At 41.5% G+C, this 25,515-nt stretch overlaps 3 protein-coding genes across 3 annotated transcripts; all 3 read left to right on the top strand.

The window, feature by feature from the left end:
• Positions 1–3,494: 3,494 nt before the first annotated feature.
• Positions 3,495–6,958, top strand: LOC139199024 (pregnancy-specific beta-1-glycoprotein 1-like). The gene is made up of 8 exons (XM_070828029.1): positions 3,495–3,546; positions 4,198–4,554; positions 4,688–4,897; positions 5,040–5,393; positions 5,613–5,813; positions 6,060–6,308; positions 6,424–6,684; positions 6,873–6,958. Exons 1-8 carry the CDS (start codon positions 3,495–3,497, stop codon positions 6,956–6,958), a joined length of 1,770 nt encoding a protein of 589 aa, XP_070684130.1.
• Positions 6,959–10,543: 3,585 nt separating this feature from the next.
• On the top strand, positions 10,544–14,740 carry LOC139199021 (sialoadhesin-like). The gene is made up of 11 exons (XM_070828025.1): positions 10,544–10,595; positions 11,280–11,636; positions 11,770–11,979; positions 12,122–12,475; positions 12,695–12,922; positions 13,142–13,390; positions 13,506–13,766; positions 13,875–13,959; positions 14,069–14,126; positions 14,461–14,558; positions 14,662–14,740. Exons 1-10 carry the CDS (start codon positions 10,544–10,546, stop codon positions 14,554–14,556), a joined length of 1,950 nt encoding a protein of 649 aa, XP_070684126.1. The 3' UTR covers positions 14,557–14,558; positions 14,662–14,740.
• Positions 14,741–16,589: 1,849 nt separating this feature from the next.
• LOC139199018 (sialoadhesin-like) lies at positions 16,590–24,794 on the top strand. Its single transcript, XM_070828021.1, has 10 exons — positions 16,590–16,773; positions 17,771–18,127; positions 18,243–18,452; positions 18,595–18,948; positions 19,168–19,353; positions 23,064–23,312; positions 23,428–23,688; positions 23,877–23,958; positions 24,213–24,255; positions 24,645–24,794. The coding sequence occupies exons 1-10, from the start codon at positions 16,590–16,592 to the stop codon at positions 24,792–24,794; spliced, it is 2,076 nt and encodes a 691-aa protein (XP_070684122.1).
• The last annotated feature ends 721 nt before the right edge of the window (positions 24,795–25,515 follow it).

The raw sequence follows: 25,515 nt of genomic DNA, 5'->3' as shown, positions 1-25,515 counted from the left end.
TATTTTACATGAACTTCAAAGGACTTTCTTTTAGCTGATAACTAGAACAATAATAATCATAATAGTAATAATCAGCTTCAGTATCAGTGAAACATGATGAATGTAAATAACCGGTACCTGACACAGAGAGAAGGATGACAAGAATTCCAGCTGCTGCCACTTTTAAACCCATGGCTGGTCCTCTCCTCGCTCTGCTGCAGCTTCAGAGGCTTTATATCACACCGGCAGCTAAATAACATACATGAGATATACAACAATCACATCAGGAAATAAAGCTGAATATTTAGCTGACTGTGTTCACTCAGCTGTAAACTTAATATCTAACCTGAGTGAAACATATTTGACATATATAAAGAAAAGTTTCTTACGAAGAAGTTCAGCGGTCTACGGGAAGAACTTGTTCTTTGTCACTTCGCTGTCATCAAGACAAAAATAGGCCCAGATAACAGCTTCGCTCACACGATTTCTTCCTGTACGGATGTTGCTGATGACAAACAAAGAGCGAGAGAGAGATAGACAGAGACAGAGACTGCATTGCTTTGGTTACTGCCAGCAAGACTTCTGTAATAATCCACCTAATTTTACGTCCAAATCACACATATTCTCTGACCTGTGAAGACGCCCTTATATGAAAGCTGCCCTACAATTCTTAGAGTGACGTGCATTAGCCAGTTTTCACATTTTATTAACTTTTTCAAGGAGACATATTCTGCTCAGGGATTGGTCAATAGCCAATGGATGGATGGGGGTTTATATTTGTATTTGGTTTGTTTACATCCTGTATTGTTAAAAGAAAAACTTTATTTTTCTCATATTCTGCAAAATGCTTACTGCTCCTTTTGTCTGAACGCTCCTGTCTCTTTAAGGCCCCACCCCCTTACCCAGTTGGCTCTGATTGGTCAGTTCCCTGGACAGGCTCCTCCCACCAAGGCCAGCATCAGCTCTGTCATCTTCAATGCTGGAGCTGGTCGTACATGAATCCCCCAGGTTATATATATTATATTGTGAGCAAAACAAGAAACTATTTATATTATTAGTGTAATTGTTAGACATCAGACAAAAATACTTAGTTTAGGTCAACTTATAATTGATTTGCACATTTTACATTTTTGTTCCATTTGGTGTTATTTGTGTTTAAGTTGAACAAGGTCACATGATCAACATGTGACATCACACTCGGGGCCAAAACTAAACGAGGAATGGAGAAAAAGAGAGAGGACGGTCTTTTCTCGTAGTTTAAGGGTTTGTAGACACACTGGGGACACACGTCGATGTTGAAGAGACATTAAAAAGTGCATTTTGCATAATATGTCCCCTTTAACCTAAGAAATGATCCTGAGCGTCACTCTCCATGGAGGACGATGTGTCTTGAAATCACTTGATGATAATAAGCTTGTTAAAAGATGGTGGTTTGCTGAGCGGTCTTGTGTGGAATGACAAGGACACCAAGATCCTCACAGCTTTATTAGGCGGCGGGGGGAAGCGCACCTTTTAAACTGTGATGATTCGGGTTTGTCACAACCAACAGTTACTGCAGTAATGAGTCCAAATTCATTTCCCACGAGGCGGTCTGAAGTGGTGCAAAAATAAGCAAGGAAAGGCTCCTCAACACAAGAGGTCCAACATAACCAAACTGAGTCGTAAATATTGAATTTTTTAATGAACAAAGGCAACCATAATCCAATATTAACAAAGACGGGCTGGCCAAGAAGAACTAAAACAAGGGAAGCCACCCAGACCTGCACACACAAAGGGCCACAGGATCTGGGCTCTACGTCGACATACCAACAGAGATACAGGCCACCTAAACTGGATCATCACACCCATCGGAAAACAAAGTACCAGCAAAACCACCAAGGCCAAGAGCGGGACAGAGCGAAGAGCTGAAGTTCCCTCAACCATCCTGGATGAGACACACCTGAGGGAGAAACATCTGAGCCACGATCATCTGTGCATTATAACCCTTATAATCAGTGAGAGCGAAATAAAACTTTGATTTTAACACAATCGTGTTTCAGCTGGTCGTCATCAAGCTGATGAACCCTCTGAAGAGGCCAAATGTCACTAGTTAGCTTTATTACTGCACCTGAAAATGACTTCTACCACAATGTATTTAGATTTTACTCGCTACAGAGCCACATTTATCAATGAGAAATGTTTAGTGTGCATCCAAAAGGCCCGACGGCATTACAAAACTCATACAGAGATGCTCAGAGTAACAAACTCACATGCAGAGGTGTGGCACAGCCACCACAACTGCTTTTGCAACATCACTGCTGCGTGTGAAATATTACACAACTGAAGAAAAATGTGGCGCCGTCAGATCAGATGTGACGTCCCGCTCTGTTCTGTAGCTCGTGTTTACGTTTTCATTTCTTGTTTTATTTCATCACTTAAGTCTCCCCTCGAGTCTTAAGCTCCACCTGTCTCGTTACCTGACTGCCATAGTGTATTTAGTTTATTCCCTTCCTTCAGCGCCTGTTTGTCTTCGTTCCTTGTGACAAGCACATTTTCCTTCTGTATAGTGAGCCTGATTTTTTGCTCCCTGCTCATTTGACTGACTTCATCTCTGCCTAAACCTCACTGTGTTGTTTGCCCTGGCGTCAGACACTGAAGAAAGTGCATCACAGGTCAGTGACTGAGAGTCACTCTCTCTGCTCCCATAAAATATCAATAAACACCCAGTGTCCCTCTCAAAACTGCTCTGTGTAAAGAAACACTGGGTTCAAACTAACTGAACAACAGTGTCTTTGTATTTGGATTCAAGTAACAGCAAAGCCTCACCCATCATCTTAACAAAATATCCACTTCCTGCTTTGCCTTCAAACATTATATACAATATTTCCTGAGCAGAAATTCAAGAAATTTAGTTTTAATACTTTCAACCCTACAGATATCTTGCTGGCCATGACTGTGTGTGTGTGTGTGTGTGTGTGTGTGTGTGTGTTAAAACAAGGACAATCACATCTCTGGAAAACTCTCTTCATTTGTCTTAATCAACAGTTTTTTACCATTGATGGATCCACTTCCCACCCTGCCCCAGTTAACCATGGAGTGCCACAAGGCTCCGTCCTAGGTCCTCTCCTCCATGTGGACGACTGCTCCGTCTCTCCATCCCCTGAAGCACGAACCCTCAGCGTCATCCTGGACTCCACCCTATGCTTTGTCACTGTTGGTGCTCTCCACAGGAGGGGATATCGCTGCATCTCTGTGAAATAAAAACTTGGATGACCTCTACCCTCCTCAAACTCAACGGCAAAAAAACAGAGCTCTTGGTCAATGCTCCCAGGGCTCTGTTTTACACACTTTTCTGTGACGAGCAACATGATTAGCGGTAGAGAAGTTGCCATTTAAGGAGGCATGTTTAACCACAGTGAAGTGACAAACAGCAAATTGTACTTGCAGATCTCAAACTTCTCCAAACGAGACTTCCTTTATACATGTCACACATTTTTAGTTAGTTTAGTCTCAGCGGAGCGAGGAGAGGACCAGTCATGGGGTTCAAAGTAGCAGCAGGCGGACTTGTCTTCCTTCTCTCTGTGTCAGGTAGAGCTTATTTACATTTTTAATACTACACTGACCTTATTACTGATAATTACTGTTATTCTGGTTATTAATTTTAAAGTTATTCACAGCGATATCTTGGCATGAACACAAAAGTAGACCAAGCTTATTCATTAGATTTAAAGTTTGGGTTTCTAAAAGAAAGTTCATCCCTCAGTGTTTGCAAAATATAGAAGTTTCAGTCAGTGATTGTGTTTTATTGATCAGGACATTGATCACAGAAGGTTTTGCTGCTCCATTATTCTATATATATTATTATTGTGACAAACATTCAGGGCTCAATTTAAATGTAGGACGTCTCTGCAGACGATGAACAACCAGAGTAAACTAAAGTCTTTGAACTTTTCTTCATCAGTGTAACTACTTCAGCTCAGTTTCTATGTCCGAACCAACCCACCAGTCCATTCATTGTGTGTGGGGGCCACGTCTTGATATGATAGTTAAAACTAGGAGAGGTTCACTCTCCTCAGTGTTCTGCTTTTTATTTTTACACTCACACAGCAGACACTTGACCACAAAGTGGAGAGAGGATGAAAAGAGACACACACACACACACACACACACTTCTTTCTGCCTCCTTTCCTCCCTAAGAAGAGGAAGTAATTGAGCTCTCTGCTGTGCTCTGTGTTACAGTGATACAGAGTCAGAATGACTGGGGAGTGACCTACACCTCTACTAACATCTGTGCCCTGAAAGGATCATCAGTGGAGCTACACTGCACCTACAGATACCCGTCCAGAATGAATGACCGTGTTGTTGTAGTTGAGAAAACATTCTGGTTTACTAAAATGAGAGGAAGTGAACCAGTGGATCTGAGCACAGATGCAGAGTACGCAGGTCGTGTGCAGAACAGGTGTTATGAGAAGAGCTGCACTCTGAGAATCACAGACCTGAGAGAGAGCGACTCAGCTGAGTATAAGTTCAGGTTCATAACAAACCAATCAGGTGAATGGTTTACTGGTTCACCTGGAGTCACTTTGACAGTCACAGGTAACATTTTCATTCATATTTTACTAATTTCCAAATGTTCAACATCCAGAAAACAACAACATGAATGTATCATGTGTTTATTTCCATGTGTGTCGACAGTTTTGAGATTCCTGTTTCTTCTTCACAAATCCAGCTCTGCAGGTGAAGGAGACATCTTATCATTCCTTGACTGCTCTTTCATGCCACAGTGATTGTCGTCTACCTGATAATCCTTCCTACGTCTGGTACAAGAATGGACAGAAAACTGCAATAAAAACATATTCTTACTCAGACTACATCAGTCCTGGAGACAGCTATGTCTGTGCTGTGAGAGGACATGAGGATTCCCACTCTCCTCCAGTGTGTGAGTTCTCCACAGTCTTCTACTAACATGTCACCATCTAGTGGAGCCTTCTGACTACATGGATATTAAATATGGAGGCTCCGACTGTGACTCCTCAGCAGCTCTGGTTTAAAAATGCTCATATAATTGTTTTATCTTTCAGGTGTTGGTAGACAAAGCTGCAACAGAGTGACTTACACTCACAGAAGCATCTGTGCCCTCAAAGGCTCTTCAGTGAACATTTCTTCCACATACAGCAGTTCTGGATCTATCACATCAAAACTCTGGTTCAGTCCTGAACGTAGTCATCAGTGGGTTTATCAGTCACAGCCTGAGGACCTTAGTGAAGACCCCCAGTATGCAGGTCGTGTTCAGGTCCTTGAAACAGAGGGAGGACGCTCCACTCTGAGAATCACTGAGCTGACAGAGAGAGACTCAGCCCAGTATCACTTCAAATTCACAGCAGGAAGCTTTGACTGGAGGAGCAGTTTACCTGGAACAACTCTGACTGTCACAGGTACTGATGAACACAACCTGATGGAGACACACCGACACAGTAGATTTAAACAAGCAGATGACAAGTGGAGAAGATGCTGCTTGATACAAACGTTGAATCATCCATCAGTTCCGTTACTTATCTCCTCAGTTTAGACTGAGTGTGGCTTTGTGTTTGCAGCTGAGTATTTAGTGATCTATGACATTACTGTTTCACTGTTTCACTCCTTTTCATATCCAGCTCTGCAGGTGCAGGTGACCACAACAACACATCATCAGCTTTATACCGAGGCAGAGCTGAAGTGTCACAGCAGCTGCAGTCCAGCTGGTCGTCTTTCCTTCGTCTGGTTCAAGAATGGGCAGAAAAACATGACGGAGGAAACTTCTTCTTATAAAGACAACTTTTATCCTGGAGACAAGATCTCTTGTGCTTTTAAAGGACGTGAGGATTATCGCTCCCCTTCAGTGTGTGAGTTTACTTCACTGTATTTTTACTTTCACCTCACATAACATGACAAAGTCCTGAGAATGTCTGTGAGGCAGTTTTACTGCTGTTCTGGGAATTCAAACCATCAGTCTGGTCACAAAACCACCTCCTATGTTTCTCTAAGTATTTACTTAAATGCAGTATGTGTCACCGTAGCAACAAACCATGAATTTACACTAACCAACCTTCATCGATATGCAGATGCTCCAAGACTTCCCTCTGTGTCAGTGAGTCCCTCTGCTGAGATAGTGGAGGGCAGCTCAGTCAATCTGACCTGCAGCAGTGAAGCTAACCCAGCAGCTACCTACACCTGGTACAAGGAGGACCAGGTACTGCCTGTAGGATCAGCAGGTATTCATCACTTCACCTCCATCCGCTCTGAGGACAGAGGGATCTACTACTGCACGTCTGAGGATCAGCGCTCTGAGTCTCTGCTCATAGATGTCCAGTGTAAGTAAACATCAGCACATCAGTTATCAGTTGGATTCAAATGATGATTTATTTACTGTCATAGCTTTCAGGACAGCTACAGAATACTCATCTCTCTGTGCATATTGTCCTCCAGATGCTCCAAGACTTCCCTCTGTGTCAGTGAGTCCCTCTGCTGAGATAGTGGAGGGCAGCTCAGTGACTCTGACCTGCAGCAGTGATGCTAACCCAGCAGCTACCTACACCTGGTACAAGGAGGACGAAGACTCACCAACAGCATCAGGACAGATCTTCTCCATCACTGACTTCAGAGCTGAACACAGTGGGAATTATTACTGTGAAGCCCGGAACAAAATAGGATTTCAAAAGTCTGCCTTATATCTGACTGTTTTAGCAGGTGAGTTAAATCATTCATTCAGCTGAACGCACCTTATTCAGGACTATTGTTCCATCATGAGACCTCAGACTAAACCAATCCCACTCCTAGAAAACACACAGAAACTGTTATTCTTGTCCAGTTATCAGCCACCATTGGACCCAAAGATTTCCTGTAACCTTCCAGTGTTCATGTCGACTGTTTTCCAGGTTCGTGGATATTTCCAGTCGCTCTTTCCATCACTGCGGTTGTCCTGCTCGTCATCCTCGTCTGTGTCTTGCTATGGATGAGGTGAGCAGCTCAGCTTCTCTGTGATTACAGTGAACGGACATTTCACTGGAATAGTTTTATTTAGCTGTAATCTTTCATTTCAGCTAAATAATCCACATAATCCACATTACTTACACTGAAACTACAACTAAGAGCAGTAACTCTCAGTGTGCATATGGACATTTGAGCATTGTGTTGATGCATTCTTGACTAAAAGCATCCTGTTTTTGGTTTAATTATTTGTGTCTTTGGTTTTTAATTTGCTCTGCTGTCAGAAGAGAGGGTTCTTCTGGTGAGAGACGAAACAACAGAGAGCAGGTGAGGAGGAAGGGTTGAAAGGACAGCTTAAAGGACAGGTTCACCATTTTTATAGTCTGTCTTAAACTCCATCTAGCCAAGCAATACCATTTTGTGAATGGTGTGACAATGTGAAGTAAAACTTGAATATTATGGACCTCTGCTGGTGAGAAGGACGTACTGCCACAACAAAAACAGGCCGGTGTCAAACCTCAGGATCACAATCCTTTGGTTCGGCCAATCAGGTAGAAGACTCGCCACTTTTCCACCTGCAGATATTTTACTGAGTGTTCATTTAGTGCAACAGTGGCGTAAAAGTCTCATTTACAACCCAAGTTACACTTCAGTTCTGTTTGCCGGGGGCTCGAAACACATGGAAAGTTTAATTGTGCTCTTGTCTATGCGGCCAGCACATGGGTGAACTCCAGTACGCTAGTGTGAGATTCACTAGGAACCAGGCAGAAGCTCGCCGCTCCAACTTCAGCCCAGCTCAGACCCACACAAACCAGGAGGACAGTGTTGTTTATGCGACCACCAACTTCAGCAGTGCCCCTGGGTAAGCAGCAGAGTCTTTCCAGAGTATTAAATCCAACATTTTCTTCTGTTAAATGTGTATTTTTTTTATTCTAGACTGTCTGGAATTCATGTTTTCTCTACAAAAATCTTTTGACTTTATTGTTTCCTTCACAGAACGAGAGGTGAAGCAGCGATGGAGGATTCACCTGCAATTTATAGCACAGTCAACAAAACCCAGCGAGTGTGATGTGTAGTCTGCACATGCATCATCTCTTCATGATCCTTTTCTCAGCTGACAGACTTCAGTGCATCGCTCATGCAGCAGCAGGGCAACAGTATTTTATTGTGGTATTAGAGTGCATTAGCTTGCGCTGGGTGTGCCTGATACTGTTCCATGTGATTTGATCTAATGCAGATGTCCAGGATTTACCTTGGTGTGTGAAATCTTGTCTTAAATGTTAATGCAATAAACTGCTGTTGGGAAATACTGACTGCCCAATCACATCACATGTGTCCTGGCAGAGAAAGTCAGTAACGTGTGTTCAAAACAGACAGCTGGAAGCACAATATGTCACAGCATGTACATTGTGTATGTAAACACACTGCAGTCAAACAGAAGTCCAGCTCTACCGCGCTTTGCTAGCTGTCACATTTTCAGTGTGTTGCAGTGGCTGCTTGAAATAAACATCCAGCTTCCACAACAACTCTGCAGTTTCAACATCATTTCAGTTCCCTCTCACTGCCACAGAGGGTGTGAAGGTGTGAAAGTGTGCAGACAAACTGTGTTCATGTGTATTAATCACAGTAAAGTGTTTATTTATCAGGAATCGTTGATGAAACTTAAACTAGTTTTTGAGTTAACAGTCTGTTTGATGGGACAGAAATGGAAAAGAAACACAAAAACACACTCACACTTCTTCAGCTGACTAAATCTACAAGCACATCACAAGGACAGCAACAGTTGTGCATGAAACTGAGGTAACTAATCTTTTTAGGTTGTACATGCAAAAATATATTGATAAAATTAGTGAATATCCAAATTTCATAATGAAATTTACCAAAAAGCTGTTTAAAACTGGGGCAGGCAGTTTATTTCTGGTGTCATTCTTTAACAATCTCATAATAACTTGTCAGCATGTTTTAATCCAAGTGGTCTGAGAGAAAACAAGACTTCTGCCGCTCCTCTCGGCTCTGCGTTTGGACTTTAGAAAATCTACCCTTTGACTTCAGCCAATCAAAGGTCCTCTCAGAGAGAGAGAGCGTTCTTATTGGCTGCTCTACAAACACAGATGCTCGGGCACGTTCCTTCGGATGCTGCTGAAAGTCTGATTCAGGAAAATCCTGCAGAAAAAGTTGTTATTCCTGCATTGACAACAACAGCTTACAGTGCAAAGAACCCAAACAAAGGGAAACGGACTCATGCAGAGAGTCTGAAATACAATAAAACATGAGTATCGGGGACGATGAAGAGAACTGCGTGACAAAGCTGCTGACTTTTATTATTCTGTAATGTCTAAATGTGTTGCAGTGGTTCGTTAGCTCGTGTCATGGACATTATTACTATTAGTAGACCTCGTATATCACATCCATGTGTTGTGTTGGCAGATTTAGCATGAAAGCAGGTGATATTTACAGTTTTTTCTACCTATGTTGAATGTTGCTGTAAGTTCAGCCTTGAGTTAAAATGGGCTCCCTTTCATTGTGACTCTGGACCCCATCACAGGGTCGGATGTCACAACGTACGGAGTCAGTCGTCCCCTATAGTTATTAATGTAGTTTCAGCAAATAAGAAATGTGATTTTTAAAAAACATCTGTAACTTTTAAGTGTTGTAAGCTGGAGACACCAAGTCAGTTTCAAAACGAGGACAATCACATCTCTGGAAAACTCTCTTCATTTGTCTTAATCAACAGTTTTTTACCATTGATGGATCCACTTCCCACCCTGCCCCAGTTAACCATGGGGTGCCACAAGGCTCCGTCCTTGGTCCCCTCCTCTTCATCATTTACATGCTCCCCCTTGGCCTGATAATCTGCCGCCATGGTCTCCAGTTCCACTGCTATGCTGATGACACTCAGCTGTACCTCAACACCTCACCATCCACTCAGCTCCCTCCACAGTCCCTCGTCAACTGCCTCTGTGAAATAAAAACTTGGATGACCTCTAACCTCCTCAAACTCAACAGCCAAAAAAGCAGAGCTCTTGGTCGTGGCTCCCAGGGCACTGCTCCAGAAGGTTGGAGATCTTCTCCTCCATGTGGACGACTGCTCCGTCTCTCCGTCCCCTGAAGCACGAACCCTCAGTGTCATCCTGGACTCCACCCTATGCTTTGTCACTGTTGGTGCTCTCCACAGGAGGGGATATCGCTGCATTTTCTGTCACCGTGTCGTAGGAAGTAGATGCACCATAAACGTTTCTGTTCAACAAATGCTGCTCTGCTAGGAACACTTTTAAGTTCTTCACATCCTGCGTCTTCACAGGCCAATAAATGCTCATTGCTATGATACAAACATGAGGAGGAAGATGATAGTTGTCTTCCTGACAGTGGCCAAAGTCACACCATCTCTCTCTTTTACACACTTTTCTGTGACGAGCAACATGATGATTGAGGAACATGATTAGAAAAAAAAATAAAAAATTAGAAAAGTTGCCTTTTAAGGAGGCATGTTTGACCACAGTGAATTGACAAACAGTAAATTGTACTTGCAGATCTCAAACTTCTCCAAACGAGACTTCCTTTATACATGTCACATATTTTTAGTTAGTTTAGTCTCAGCGGAGCGAGGAGAGGACCAGTCATGGGGTTCAAAGTAGCAGCAGGCGGACTTGTCTTCCTTCTCTCTGTGTCAGGTAGAGCTTATTTACATTTTTAATACTACACTGACCTTATTACTGATAATTACTGTTATTCTGGTTATTAATTTTAAAGTTATTCACAGCGATATCTTGGCATGAACACAAAAGTAGACCAAGCTTATTCATTAGATTTAAAGTTTGGAAAGTGTGTATATTTATTTTCATGCAAAGCTTATTTCTCTTTCTAAAAGAAAGTTCATCCCTCAGTGTTTGTAAAATATAGAAGTTTCAGTCAGTGATTGTGTTTTATTGATCAGGACATTGATCACAGAAGGTTTTGCTGCTCCATTATTCTATATATATTATTATTGTGACAAACATTCAGGGCTGAATTTAAATATAGAACGTCTCTGTAGACGATGAACAACCAGAGTAAACTAAAGTCTTTGAACTTTTCTTCATCAGTGTAACTACTTCAGCTCAGTTTCTATGTCCGAACCAACCCACCAGTCCATTCATTGTGTGTGGGGGCCACGTCTTGATATGATAGTTAAAACTAGGAGACGTTCACTCTCCTCAGTGTTCTGCTTTTTATTTTTATACTCACACAGCAGGCACTTGACCACAAAGTGGAGAGAGGATGAAAAAAAGAGAAAGACACACACACACTTCTTTCTGCCTCCTTTCCTCCCTAAGAAGAGGAAGTAATTGAGCTCTCTGCTGTGCTCTGTGTTACAGTGATACAGGGTCAGAATGACTGGGGAGTGACCTACACCTCTACTAACATCTGTGCCCTGAAAGGATCATCAGTGGAGCTACGCTGCACCTACAGACACCCGTCCAGAATGAATGGCCGTGTTACTGTAGTTCAGAAAACATTCTGGTTTACTAAAATGGGAGGAAGTGAACCAGTGGATCCGAGCACAGATGCAGAGTACGCAGGTCGTGTGCAGAATCACTGTGATATGAACAGCTGCACTCTGAGAATCACAGACCTGAGAGAGAGCGACTCAGCTGAGTACAAGTTCAGGTTCATAACAAACCAACCAGGTGGAAAGTTTTTTGGTTCACCTGGAGTCACTTTGACAGTCACAGGTAACATTTTCATTCATATTTTACTAATTTCCAAATGTTCAACATCCAGAAAACAACAACATGAATGTATCATGTGTTTATTTCCATGTGTGTCGACAGTTTTGAGATTCCTGTTTCTTCTTCACAAATCCAGCTCTGCAGGTGAAGGAGATATCCTCTTTTTTCTCGACTGCTCTTTCATGCCACAGTGATTGTGATCTACCTGATAATCCTTCCTACGTCTGGTACAAGAATGGACAGAAAACTGAGAGAAAAACATCTTCTTACTCAGACTACATTAGTCCTGGAGACAGCTATGTCTGTGCTGTGAGAGGACATGAGGATTTCCCCTCTCCTCCAGTGTGTGAGTTCTCCACAGTCTTCTACTAACATGACACCATCTAGTGGAGCCTTCTGACTACATGGATATTAAATATGGAGGCTCCGACTGTGACTCCTCAGCAGCTCTGGTTTAAAAATGCTCATATAATTGTTTTATCTTTCAGGTGTCGGTGGACAAAGCTGCAACAGAGTGACTTACACTCACAGAAGCATCTGTGCCCCCAAAGGCTCTTCAGTGGACATTTCTTCCACATACAGCAGTTCTGGATCGATCACATCAAAACTCTGGTTCAGGTCTGAACGTAGTCATCAGTGGGTTTATCAGTCACAGCCTGAGGACCTTAGTGAAGACCCCCAGTATGCAGGTCGTGTCCAGGTCCTTGAAACAGAGGGAGGACGCTCCACTCTGAGAATCACTGAGCTGACAGAGAGAGACTCAGCCCAGTATCACTTCAAATTCACAGCAGGAAGCTTTGACTGGAGGAGCAGTTTACCTGGAACAAGTCTGACTGTCACAGGTACTGATGAACACAACCTGATGGAGACACACCAACACAGGAGATTTAAACAAGCAGATGACAAGTGGAGAAGATGCTGCTTGATACAAACGTTGAATCATCCATCAGTCCCGTTACTTATCTCCTCAGTTTAGACTGAGTGTGGCTTTGTGTTTGCAGCTGAGTATTTAGTGATCTATGACATTACTGTTTCACTGTTTCACTCCTTTTCATATCCAGCTCTGCAGGTGCAGGTGACCACAACAACACATCATCAGCTTTATACCGAGGCAGAGCTGAAGTGTCACAGCAGCTGCAGTCCAGCTGGTCGTCTTTCCTTCGTCTGGTTCAAGAATGGACAGAGAATCATGAGGGAGGAAACTTCTTCTTATAAAGACAACTTTTATCCTGGAGACAAGATCTCTTGTGCTTTTAAAGGACGTGAGGATTATCGCTCCCCTTCAGTGTGTGAGTTTACTTCACTGTATTTTTACTTTCACCTCACATAACATGACAAAGTCCTGAGAATGTCTGTGAGGCAGTTTTACTGCTGTTCTGGGAATTCAAACCATCAGTCTGGTCACAAAACCACCTCCTATGTTTCTCTAAGTATTTACTTAAATGCAGTATGTGTCACCGTAGCAACAAACCATGAATTTACACTAACCAACCTTCATCGATATGCAGATCCGTCAAAGCTTCCCTCTGTGTCAGTGAGTCCCTCTGCTGAGATAGTGGAGGGCAGCTCAGTCAATCTGACCTGCAGCAGTGAAGCTAACCCAGCAGCTACCTACACCTGGTACAAGGAGGACCAGGTACTGCCTGTAGGATCAGCAGGTATTCATCACTTCACCTCCATCCGCTCTGAGGACAGAGGGATCTACTACTGCACGTCTGAGGATCAGCGCTCTGAGTCTCTGCTCATAGATGTCCAGTGTAAGTAAACATCAGCACATCAGTTATCAGTTGGATTCAAATGATGATTTATTTACTGTCATAGCTTTCAGGACAGCTACAGAATACTCATCTCTCTGTGCATATTGTCCTCCAGATGCTCCAAGACTTCCCTCTGTGTCAGTGAGTCCCTCTGCTGAGATAGTGGAGGGCAGCTCAGTGACTCTGACCTGCAGCAGTGATGCTAACCCAGCAGCTACCTACACCTGGTACAAGGAGGACGAAGACTCACCAACAGCATCAGGACAGATCTTCTCCATCACTGACTTCAGAGCTAATCAAAGTGGGAATTATTACTGTGAAGCCCGGAACAAAATAGGATTTAAAAAGTCTGCCTTATATCTGATTGTTTTAGCAGGTACATTTTTCCATGGTGCTGTTTTTTCCTAACAAACTGATTCATGACTCAGATCTACTAGTGAGCTCCACTACTGTATATCTAATAACTGCTTGTCTCCATTTCTAGAGAAACTATCAGTGTCAAACATCATCAGGTTGAGTCTGGTGGTCGTGATGCTGATTCCTCTGCTTCTTCTGTGTCTCTGGATGAGGTAAAGACATGAAAAATAATCAGCAGCATCGCTGCTCTTTTATTCTGAATATTTACTTAGTTTCAAAGTTTGCAATTCAACTTTGTATTGTTTTATTTGGTTGTTTTAGGAAGAAAGAAATTCTGCTCTCCACCACTGAACCGAATGAACCCGCTGAGACTGTGGAGGTGAGAGAGATACTGGGCCACAGGGACAGAACTTAATCTACCAACAAGTCATGATTTGTTATGAATTCAGAGGCTCTTATTTTGTTAATAATATGAGGTCATAAAGACAATTTACATATAACTTGATTAGTAAACTCTTTCTTAAGACAAACCACCCATGTTCATTTACTTTCACACGTTTTCCTCATTCCTCATTTCCTGTGGACGCCTTTTGTACCAAAGAGCAATTTCAGGAAGCAGATTTACTTTCATCACATCTGAGAACGTTTGAATGTAAAATCTAAATTCCTTGTATGAAGCCTTTGACTCTCATCTTGTTTTCTCTCCCCATGAGTTGGAGGATGATCCTGATTATATCAACGTCCCAGACGTGAAGAGGATCACCACAGAACGGACAGAAGACACAGAGGAGCAGGAAGACCTGGTGTGAAGGTCAGTCAGCTCTGAGTCTGCTGCATGAACAAAACTAACTCCAAACAACTTCCTAGCTCCATTTCTGAGATATAACTCCCCAAATCTTTTGGATTTTGTTCAGATGCAGTCAAAGCAGAGGGGACTCACGTGCATGGAAACAGAGGAGAACAGCACTGAAGGCTGTGGAGGATGTGGGAGAGGTGGATTCATTTACCTTCAACTGCAACAGTTTTTATTTCCAGTTTTCAGCAGCAGCAGCTTTGGGGAGAATGCAAGCTTGATTTTTACCTGTGCAGGTAGACGAGAGATGTCCAGGATTTACCTTGGTGTGCAAAATCTTCTTTTAAATGTTAATGCAATAAACTGCTGTTGGGAAATACTGACTGCCCAATCACATCACATGTGTCCTGGCAGAGAAAGTCAGTAACATGTGTTCAAAACAGACAGCTGGAAGCACAATATGTCACAGCATGTACATTGTGTATGTAAACACACTGCAGTCAAACAGAAGTCCAGCTCTACCACGCTTTGCTAGCTGTCACATTTTCAGTGTGTTGCAGTGGCTGCTTGAAATAAACATCCAGCTTCCACAACAGCTCTGCAGTTTGAACATCATTTCAGTTCCCTCTCACTGCCGCAGAGGGTGTGAAGGTGTGAAAGTGTGCAGACAAACTGTGTTCATGTGTATTAATCACAGTAAAGTGTTTATTTATCAGGAATCATTGATGAAACTTAAACTAGTTTTTGAGTTAACAGTCTGTTTGATGGGACAGAAATGGAAAAGAAACACAAAAACACACTCACACTTCTTCAGCTGACTAAATCTACAAGCACATCACAAGGACAGCAACAGTTGTGCATGAAACCGAGGTAACTAATCTTTTTAGGTTGTACACGCAAAAATATATTGATAAAATTACTGAATATCCAAATTTCATAATGAAATTTACCTAAAAGCTGTTTAAAACTGGGGCAGGCAGTTTATTTTTGGTGTCATTCTTTAACAATCTCATAATAACTTGTCAGCATGTTTTAATCCAAGTGGTCTGAGAGAAAACAAGACTTCTGCCGCTCCTCTCGGCTCTGCGTTTGGACTTTAGAAAATCTACCCTTTGACTTCGGCCAATCAAAGGTCCTCTCAGACAGAGAGAGAGCGTTCTTATTGGCTGCTCTACAAACACAGATGCTCGGGCACGTTCCTTCGGATGCTGCTGAAAGTCTGATTCAGGAAAATCCTGCAGAAAAAGTTGTTATTCCTGCATTGACAACAACAGCTTACAGTGCAAAGAACCCAAACAAAGGGAAACGGACTCATGCAGAGAGTCTGAAATACAATAAAACATGAGTATCAGGGACGATGAAGAGAACTGCGTGACAAAGCTGCTGACTTTTATTATTCTGTAATGTCTAAATGTGTTGCAGTGGTTCGTTAGCTCGTGTCATGGACATTATTATTATTATTAGACCTCGTATATCACATCCATGTGTTGTGTTGGCAGATTTAGCATGAAAGCAGGTGATATTTACAGTTTTTTCTACCTATGTTGAATGTTGCTGTAAGTTCAGCCTTGAGTTAAAATGGGCTCCCTTTCATTGTGACTCTGGACCCCATCACAGGGTCGGATGTCACAACGTACGGAGTCAGTCGTACCCTATAGTTATTAATGTAGTTTCAGCAAATAAGAAATGTGATTTTTAAAAAACATCTGTAACTTTTAAGTGTTGTAAGCCAGAGACACCAAGTCAGTTTCAAAATGAGGACAATCACATCTCTGGAAAACTCTCTTCATTTGTCTTAATTAACAGTTTATTACCATTGATAGATTCACTTCCCAGCCTGCCCCAGTTAACCATGGGGTGCCACAAGGCTCTGTCCTTGGTCCCCTCCTCTTCATCATTTACATGCTCCCCCTTGGCCTGATAATCTGCCGCCATGGTCTCCAGTTCCACTGCTATGCTGATGACACTCAGCTGTACCTCAACACCTCACCATCCACTCAGCTCCCTCCACAGTCCCTCGTCAACTGCCTCTGTGAAATAAAAACTTGGATGACCTCTAACTTCCTCAAACTCAACAGAGAAAAAGCAGAGCTCTTGGTCGTGGCTCCCAGGGCACTGCTCCAGAAGGTTGGAGATCTTCTCCTCCATGTGGACGACTGCTCCGTCTCTCCATCCCCTGAAGCACGAACCCTCAGCGTCATCCTGGACTCCACCCTATGCTTTGTCACTGTTGGTGTGGTGGAAGATGATAGTTGTCTTCCTGGCAGTGGCCAAAGTCACACCATCTCTCTCTTTTACACACTTTTCTGTGACGAGCAACATGATGATTGAAGAACATGATTAGCGGAAGGAAAGCTGCCTTTTAAGGAGGCATGTTTGACCACAGTGAATTGACAAACAGCAAATTGTACTTTCAGATCTCAAACTTCTCCAAACGAGACTTCCTTTATACATGTCACACATTTTTAGTTAGTTTAGTCTCAGCGGAGCGAGGAGAGGACCAGTCATGGGGTTCAAAGTAGCAGCAGGCGGACTTGTCTTCCTTCTCTCTGTGTCAGGTAGAGCTTATTTACATTTTTAATACTACACTGACCTTATTACTGATAATTACTGTTATTCTGGTTATGATTTTTAAAGTTATTCACAGCGATATCTTGGCATGAACACAAAAGTAGACCAAGCTTATTCATTAGATTTAAAGTTTGGAAAGTGTGTATATTTATTTTCATGCAAAGCTTATTTCTCTTTCTAAAAGAAAGTTCATCCCTCAGTGTTTGTAAAATATAGAAGTTTCAGTCAGTGATTGTGTTTTATTGATTAGGACATTGATCACAGAAGGTTTTGCTGCTCCATTATTCTATATATATTATTATTGTGACAAACATTCAGGGCTGAATTTAAATATAGAACGTCTCTGTAGACGATGAACAACCAGAGTAAACTAAAGTCTTTGAACTTTTCTTCATCAGTGTAACTACTTCAGCTCAGTTTCTATGTCCGAACCAACCCACCAGTCCATTCATTGTGTGTGGGGGCCACGTCTTGATATCATAGTTAAAACTAGGAGAGGTTCACTCTCCTCAGTGTTCTGCTTTTTATTTTTACACTCACACAGCAGGCACTTGACCACAAAGTGGAGAGAGGATGAAAAAAGACACACACACACACTTCTTTCTTTCCTCCCTAAGAAGAGGAAGTAATTGAGCTCTCTGCTGTGCTCTGTGTTACAGTGATACAGAGTCATTATGACTGGGGAGTGACCTTCACCTCTACTAACATCTGTGCCCTGAAAGGATCATCAGTGGAGCTACGCTGCACCTACATACACCCGTCCACAATGAATGGCCGTGTTGCTGTAGTTGAGAAAACATTCTGGTTTACTAAAATGAGAGGAAGTGAACCAGTGGATCTGAGCACAGATGCAGAGTACGCAGGTCGTGTGCAGAACAGGTGTTATGAGAAGAGCTGCACTCTGAGAATCACAGACCTGAGAGAGAGCGACTCAGCTGAGTACATGTTCAGGCTCATAACAAACCAACCAGGTGGATGGTATACTGATGAGAATAGAGTCACTTTGTCAGTCACAGGTAAAATTTTTTCCAAATGTTCAACATCCAGAAAACAACAACATGAATGTATCATGTGTTTATTTCCATGTGTGTCGACAGTTTTGAGATTCCTGTTTCTTCTTCACAAATCCAGCTCTGCAGGTGAAGGACACATCCTCTTTTTTCTCGACTGATCTTTCATGCCACAGTGATTGTCGTCTACCTGATAATCCTTCCTACGTCTGGTACAAGAATGGACAGAAAACTGAGAGAAAAACATATTATTACTCAGACTACATCAGTCCTGGAGACAGCTATGTCTGTGCTGTGGAAGGACATGAGGATTTCCACTCTCCTCCAGTGTGTGAGTTCTCCACAGTCTTCTACTAACATGACACCATCTAGTGGAGCCTTCTGACTACATGGATATTAAATATGGAGGCTCCGACTGTGACTCCTCAGCAGCTCTGGTTTAAAAATGCTCATATAATTGTTTTATCTTTCAGGTGTCGGTGGACAAAGCTGCAACAGAGTGACTTACACTCACAGAAGCATCTGTGCCCTCAAAGGCTCTTCAGTGGACATTTCTTCCACATACAGCAGTTCTGGATCGATCACATCAAAACTCTGGTTCAGGTCTGAACGTAGTCGTCAGTGGGTTTATCAGTCACAGCCTGAGGACCTTAGTGAAGACCCCCAGTATGCAGGTCGTGTTCAGGTCCTTGAAACAGAGGGAGGACGCTCCACTCTGAGAATCACTGAGCTGACAGAGAGAGACTCAGCCCAGTATCACTTCAAATTCACAGCAGGAAGCTTTGACTGGAGGAGCAGTTTACCTGGAACAACTCTGACTGTCACAGGTACTGATGAACACAACCTGATGGAGACACACCAACACAGTAGATTTGAACAAGCAGATGACAAGTGGAGAAGATGCTGCTTGATACAAACGTTGAATCATCCATCAGTCCCGTTACTTATCTCCTCAGTTTAGACTGAGTGTGTCTTTGTGTTTGCAGCTGAGGATTTAGTGATCTATGACATTACTGTTTCACTGTTTCACTCCTTTTCATATCCAGCTCTGCAGGTGCAGGTGACCACAACAACACATCATCAGCTTTATACCGAGGCAGAGCTGAAGTGTCACAGCAGCTGCAGTCCAGCTGGTCGTCTTTCCTTCGTCTGGTTCAAGAATGGACAGAGAATCATGACGGAGGAAACTTCTTCTTATAAACACTACTTTTATCCTGGAGACAAGATCTCTTGTGCTTTTAACCCTTGTGCACCCCTTAAAAAAATCATGACGTTTTACCCTCGATGCAAAAAATGTTCTGTTCCTAAAAAGTGCTATAAAAATATTATACATTCATATTTTTTTTCACTTTCAATGCATTAAATCTTTTGACCAACTTCAGTCCTAATCATAACTATTAAGTTTTCATGTATTTGTCAAATATTTTTAACCCTTTAATGCCATTTTTGCAATATAAAACTACAATTAATTAATGAGAAAAACACAAAATATGAAATATTTTTCATATACTAATTGCAAACTGGAATTTTTTGGGGGGGGTATTACAGTCTTGGATATGTCAATAATTGACAATAACATTGATTTGAATGCATTATTATTTTTTGAGCAGTTTGACTTTATGTAAAAATGTGCCACCTTTTACCCTCGATGCAAAAAATGTTCTGTTCCTAAAAAGTGCTATAAAAATATTATACATTCATATTTTTTTTCACTTTCAATGCATTAAATCTTTTGACCAACTTCAGCCCTAATCATAACTATTAAGTTTTCATGGATTTATTAAACATTTGTAACTTTTTAGTGCCATTTTGGGAATATAAAACCAAAAATTTCAAATGAGAAAAACACAAAATCTGAAATATTTTTCATATACTAATTGCAAACTGGAATTTTTTTGGGGGGGTATTACAGTCTTGGATATGTCAATAATTGACAATAACATTGATTTGAATGCATTATTATTTTTTGAGCAGTTTGACTTTATGTAAAAATGTGCCACCTTTTACCTTCGATGCAAAAAATGTTCTGTTCCTAAAAAGTGCTATAAAAATATTATACATTCATATTTTTTTTCACTTTCAATGCATTAAATCTTTTGACCAACTTCAGCCCTAATCATAACTATTAAGTTTTCATGGATTTATTAAACATTTGTAACTTTTTAGTGCCATTTTCGGAATATAAAACCAAAAATTTCAAATGAGAAAAACACAAAATCTGAAATATTTTTCATATACTAATTGCAAACTGGAATTTTTTTGGGGGGGTATTACAGTCTTGGATATGTCAATAATTGACAATAACATTGATTTGAATGCATTATTATTTTTTGAGCAGTTTGACTTTATGTAAAAATGTGCCACCTTTTACCCTCGATGCAAAAAATGTTCTGTTCCTAAAAAGTGCTATAAAAATATTATACATTCATTTTTTTTTTCACTTTCAATGCATTAAATCTTTTGACCAACTTCAGCCCTAATCATAACTATTAAGTTTTCATGGATTTATTAAACATTTGTAACTTTTTAGTGCCATTTTCGGAATATAAAACCAAAAATTTCAAATGAGAAAAACACAAAATCTGAAATATTTTTCATATACTAATTGCAAACTGGAATTTTTTTGGGGGGGCAATTACATCCTTGGATGTGTCAATAATTGACAACAACATTGATTTGAATGCATTATTATTTTTTTAGCAGTTTGACTTTATGTACAAAATATGCCACCTTTTATGCTTTGTGCAAAAAAATGTTTTGTTCCTAAAAAGTGCTATAAAAATATTATAATTAATATTCTTTTCACTTTTATTGCATTAAATCTTCTGAAAAACCTCAGTCCTGATCATAACTATTCCATTTTCATGGATTTATTAAGTATTTTTAACTTTTTAGTGCCATTTTGGGAATATAAAACCAAAAATTTCAAATGAGGTAAAACACAAAATATGAAATATTTTCCATATACTAATTGCAAACTGGAATTTTTTGGGGGGGGTATTACACCCTTGGGTATGTCAATAATTGACAACAACATTGATTTGAATCCATCATTATTTTTTGAGCAGTTTGACTTTATGTACAAAATATGCCACCTTTTATCCTTTGTGCAAAAAATACTCTGTTCCTAAGAAGTGCTCTAAAAATATTATACATTAATATTTTTTTCACTTTCAATGCATTAAATCTTTTGAACAACCTCAGTCCAGATCATAACTATTCAATTTACATGTATTTATGAATTAATTTTAACCCTTTAATGGTATTTTGGGAATATATTGACAAATGATGAGAAAGGTCACTCAGTGGAGCAGGACCTGCAGATCACTGTCATGTATACTTTGCATCCATACTTGCTGTACTTGGCACAATGGGTCCAGACCTTTCTCTGTCCCATGCAAAATGTGCACTGCCTGTACCTCTTTGAGGGCCTGGCTTCTCCTGCTGGCTCTTCCATTTCCTCTGACATGATCCACTAGTGTGGCTGCTGCTGGTCCAAGCAGCAGCCGCACTAGTGGGTCTTCCAGCTCCAGCTCAAGTGAGGAAATGGGTCTTCCAGCTCCAGCTCAAGTGAGGACATGGATGTCCTCACTTGAGCTGGAGACCCATCTGGATGAATTTCAGGTGAAGCCTCCCCTGATATGTCCTCAGTGCCTGTGTCTGTGCCGGACATCTCCTCCTCGTTCTCAGGCGACTGCAGGACAGCAGTCAGAGCCTCCTCTAACACAAAAGTGTCTCTTCATTGTCACTGAGGAAATGACCAGCCAGCACCAGCTAGGTGCAGCTTGAGGTTTGCAGACACAGCACCTGTATAAACATGCTGCACTGTAAACCAAAACAATAAAAAGACTGCTTTGGTCAAAAAAAAAAAAAAAAACGTTTCCAGGCAAAAAAAAAGCTAGGGTGCTCCTCCTTAGATTCTTTGACCTTTTGACCTTTTGACCTTTTGACCTTGATTGCTTTTTACAAGTGCTGTAGTGTGTCCGGGGGCTTCGAATAGGTGTGTGTGTGTGTGTAGGTGTGTGTTTGTGGGCGGGGGGGTGAGTGGGTGCATGTGGTCTGTAGTCATAAGAAAGATAGCGATAGGGATGTGCAAAATGTGGTGAGCAAAAATGACTTTCTAACTCCCTGTACACAAACACACACACACACACACACACTCATCAAATAATTTGTCAAAACACACATTCATACCACACTTTTACATCACTGCCAACACACTCAGACCATTTTAGTTGGAATCATGCATTCTGCTGGGGAGCAATAGTGAGAAATGCAACGGAAGTAGGATTCACTGAAACAGCATATAATGGAGCCCTCAGCCATATAGTGGAAAATGATGTCAAATGATGGATAATGAAAAAAACTACAATTTTCAAGCCAAAAGCTTAGATTGAAAAGGTAGTCATAAGTAAAACATTATTTTATGGTGTAATTAAAGTAGGATCAAAAAGTGATGTTTTAATGGGAGTCAATGGTGCAAAAAATGTTTTAAGGGTGACGAGAGGAACTTTCTTCTCTCCACAGTGTATTATAATTCTATTAATACATTCAAAGTTGAAATCTTAAAATGTGGTAAAAGACTGACATCCCTGCAAAATTTTGTCTCATTATCATTAAAATTGGCAAAATTATTGAGTATTTTTAGTTGAAAAATGCAAAAAATGTACCGAGGGGTGCATAAGGGTTAAAGGACGTGAGGATTATCGCTCCCCTTCAGTGTGTGAGTTTACTTCACTGTATTTTTACTTTCACCTCACATAACATGACAAAGTCCTGAGAATGTCTGTGAGGCAGTTTTACTGCTGTTCTGGGAATTCAAACCATCAGTCTGGTCACAAAACCACCTCCTATGTTTCTCTAAGTATTTACTTAAATGCAGTATGTGTCACCGTAGCAACAAACCATGAATTTACACTAACCAACCTTCATCGATATGCAGATCCGTCAAAGCTTCCCTCTGTGTCAGTGAGTCCCTCTGCTGAGATAGTGGAGGGCAGCTCAGTCAATCTGACCTGCAGCAGTGATGCTAACCCAGCAGCTACCTACACCTGGTACAAGGAGGACCAGGTACTGCCTGTAGGATCAGCAGGTATTCATCACTTCACCTCCATCCGCTCTGAGGACAGAGGGATCTACTACTGCACGTCTGAGGATCAGCGCTCTGAGTCTCTGCTCATAGATGTCCAGTGTAAGTAAACATCAGCACATCAGTTATCAGTTGGATTCAAATGATGATTTATTTACTGTCATAGCTTTCAGGACAGCTACAGAATACTCATCTCTCTGTGCATATTGTCCTCCAGATGCTCCAAGACTTCCCTCTGTGTCAGTGAGTCCCTCTGCTGAGATAGTGGAGGGCAGCTCAGTCAATCTGACCTGCAGCAGTGATGCTAACCCAGCAGCTACCTACACCTGGTACAAGGAGGACGAAGACTCACCAACAGCATCAGGACAGATCTTCACCATCACTGACTTCAGAGCTGAACACAGTGGGAATTATTACTGTGAAGCCCGGAACAAAATAGGATTTAAAAAGTCTGCCTTATATCTGACTGTTTTGGCAGGTGAGTTAAATCATTCATTCAGCTGAACGCACCTTATTCAGGATTATTGTTACATAATGAGACCTCAGACTAAACCAATCCCACTCCTAGAAAACACACAGAAACTGTTATTCTTGTCCAGTTATCAGCCACCATTGGACCCAAAGATTTCCTGTAACCTTCCAGTGTTCATGTCGACTGTTTTCCAGGTTCGTGGATATTTCCAGTCGCTCTTTCCATCACTGCGGTTGTCCTGCTCGTCATCCTCGTCTGTGTCTTGCTATGGATGAGGTGAGCAGCTCAGCTTCTCTGTGATTACAGTGAACGGACATTTCACTGGAATAGTTTTATTTAGCTGTAATATTTCATTTCAGCTAAATAATCCACATAATCCACATTACTTACACTGAAACTACAACTAAGAGCAGTAACTCTCAGTGTGCATATGGACATTTGAGCATTGTGTTGATGCATTCTTGACTAAAAGCATCCTGTTTTTGGTTTAATTATTTGTGTCTTTGGTTTTTAATTTGCTCTGCTGTCAGAAGAGAGGGTTCTTCTGGTGAGAGACGAAACAACAGAGAGCAGGTGAGGAGGAAGGGTTGAAAGGACAGCTTAAAGGACAGGTTCACCATTTTTATAGTCTATCTTAAACTCCATCTAGCCAAGCAATACCATTTTGTGAATGGTGTGACAATGTGAAGTAAAACTTGAATATTATGGACCTCTGCTGGTGAGAAGGACGTACTGCCACAACAAAAACAGGCCGGTGTCAAACCTCAGGATCACAATCCTTTGGTTCGGCCAATCAGGTAGAAGACTCGCCACTTTTCCACCTGCAGATATTTTACTGAGTGTTCATTTAGTGCAACAGTGGCGTAAAAGTCTCATTTACAACCCAAGTTACACTTCAGTTCTGTTTGCCGGGGGCTCGAAACACATGGAAAGTTTAATTGTGCTCTTGTCTATGCGGCCAGCACATGGGTGAACTCCAGTACGCTAGTGTGAGATTCACTAGGAACCAGGCAGAAGCTCGCCGCTCCAACTTCAGCCCAGCTCAGACCCACACAAACCAGGAGGACAGTGTTGTTTATGCAACCACCAACTTCAGCAGTGCCCCTGGGTAAGCAGCAGAGTCTTTCCAGAGTATTAAATCCAACATTTTCTTCTGTTAAATGTGTTTTTTTTTATTCTAGACTGTCTGGAATTCATGTTTTTCTTTACAAAAATCTTTTGACTTTATTGTTTCCTTCACAGAACGAGAGGTGAAGCAGCGATGGAGGATTCACCTGCAATTTATAGCACAGTCAACAAAACCCAGCGAGTGTGATGTGTAGTCTGCACATGCATCATCTCTTCATGATCCTTTTCTCAGCTGACAGACTTCAGTGCATCGCTCATACAGCAGCAGGGCAGCAGTATTTTATTGTGGTATTAGAGTGCATTAGCTTGCGCTGGGTGTGCCTGATACTGTTCCATGTGATTTGATCTAATGCAGATGTCCAGGATTTACCTTGGTGTGTGAAATCTTGTCTTAAATGTTAATGCAATAAACTGCTGTTGGGAAATACTGACTGCCCATTCACATCACATGTGTCCTGGCAGAGAAAGTCAGTAACGTGTGTTCAAAACAAACAGCTGGAAGCACAATATGTCACAGCATGTACATGGTGTATGTAAACACACTGCAGTCAAACAGAAGTCCAGCTCTACCGCGCTTTGCTAGCTGTCACATTTTCAGTGTGTTGCAGTGGCTGCTTGAAATAAACATCCAGCTTCCACAACAACTCTGCAGTTTGAACATCATTTCAGTTCCCTCTCACTGCCACAGAGGGTGTGAAGGTGTGA

This window comes from Pempheris klunzingeri, chromosome 3, assembly GCF_042242105.1.
Source record: "Pempheris klunzingeri isolate RE-2024b chromosome 3, fPemKlu1.hap1, whole genome shotgun sequence".
NCBI classification, from domain to species: domain Eukaryota; kingdom Metazoa; phylum Chordata; class Actinopteri; order Acropomatiformes; family Pempheridae; genus Pempheris; species Pempheris klunzingeri.
This window is presented reverse-complemented; position numbering and strand designations above follow the sequence as displayed.

Bases quoted from the DNA above. Each gene is read 5' to 3' on its own strand.
- LOC139199024 (XM_070828029.1), top strand. From the start codon at position 3,495: ATGGGGTTCAAAGTAGCAGCAGGCGGACTTGTCTTCCTTCTCTCTGTG. The intron at 4,898-5,039 runs GTGAGTTCTCCA...TTTATCTTTCAG, and splicing joins TTCCCACTCTCCTCCAGTGT to GTGTTGGTAGACAAAGCTGC. The intron at 5,394-5,612 runs GTACTGATGAAC...TTTCATATCCAG, and splicing joins AACAACTCTGACTGTCACAG to CTCTGCAGGTGCAGGTGACC.
- LOC139199021 (XM_070828025.1), top strand. From the start codon at position 10,544: ATGGGGTTCAAAGTAGCAGCAGGCGGACTTGTCTTCCTTCTCTCTGTG. The intron at 12,923-13,141 runs GTGAGTTTACTT...ATCGATATGCAG, and splicing joins TTATCGCTCCCCTTCAGTGT to ATCCGTCAAAGCTTCCCTCT. The intron at 14,127-14,460 runs GTGAGAGAGATA...TCTCCCCATGAG, and splicing joins AACCCGCTGAGACTGTGGAG to TTGGAGGATGATCCTGATTA.
- LOC139199018 (XM_070828021.1), top strand. From the start codon at position 16,590: ATGACCTCTAACTTCCTCAAACTCAACAGAGAAAAAGCAGAGCTCTTG. The intron at 18,128-18,242 runs GTAAAATTTTTT...TCACAAATCCAG, and splicing joins AGTCACTTTGTCAGTCACAG to CTCTGCAGGTGAAGGACACA. The intron at 18,949-19,167 runs GTACTGATGAAC...TTTCATATCCAG, and splicing joins AACAACTCTGACTGTCACAG to CTCTGCAGGTGCAGGTGACC.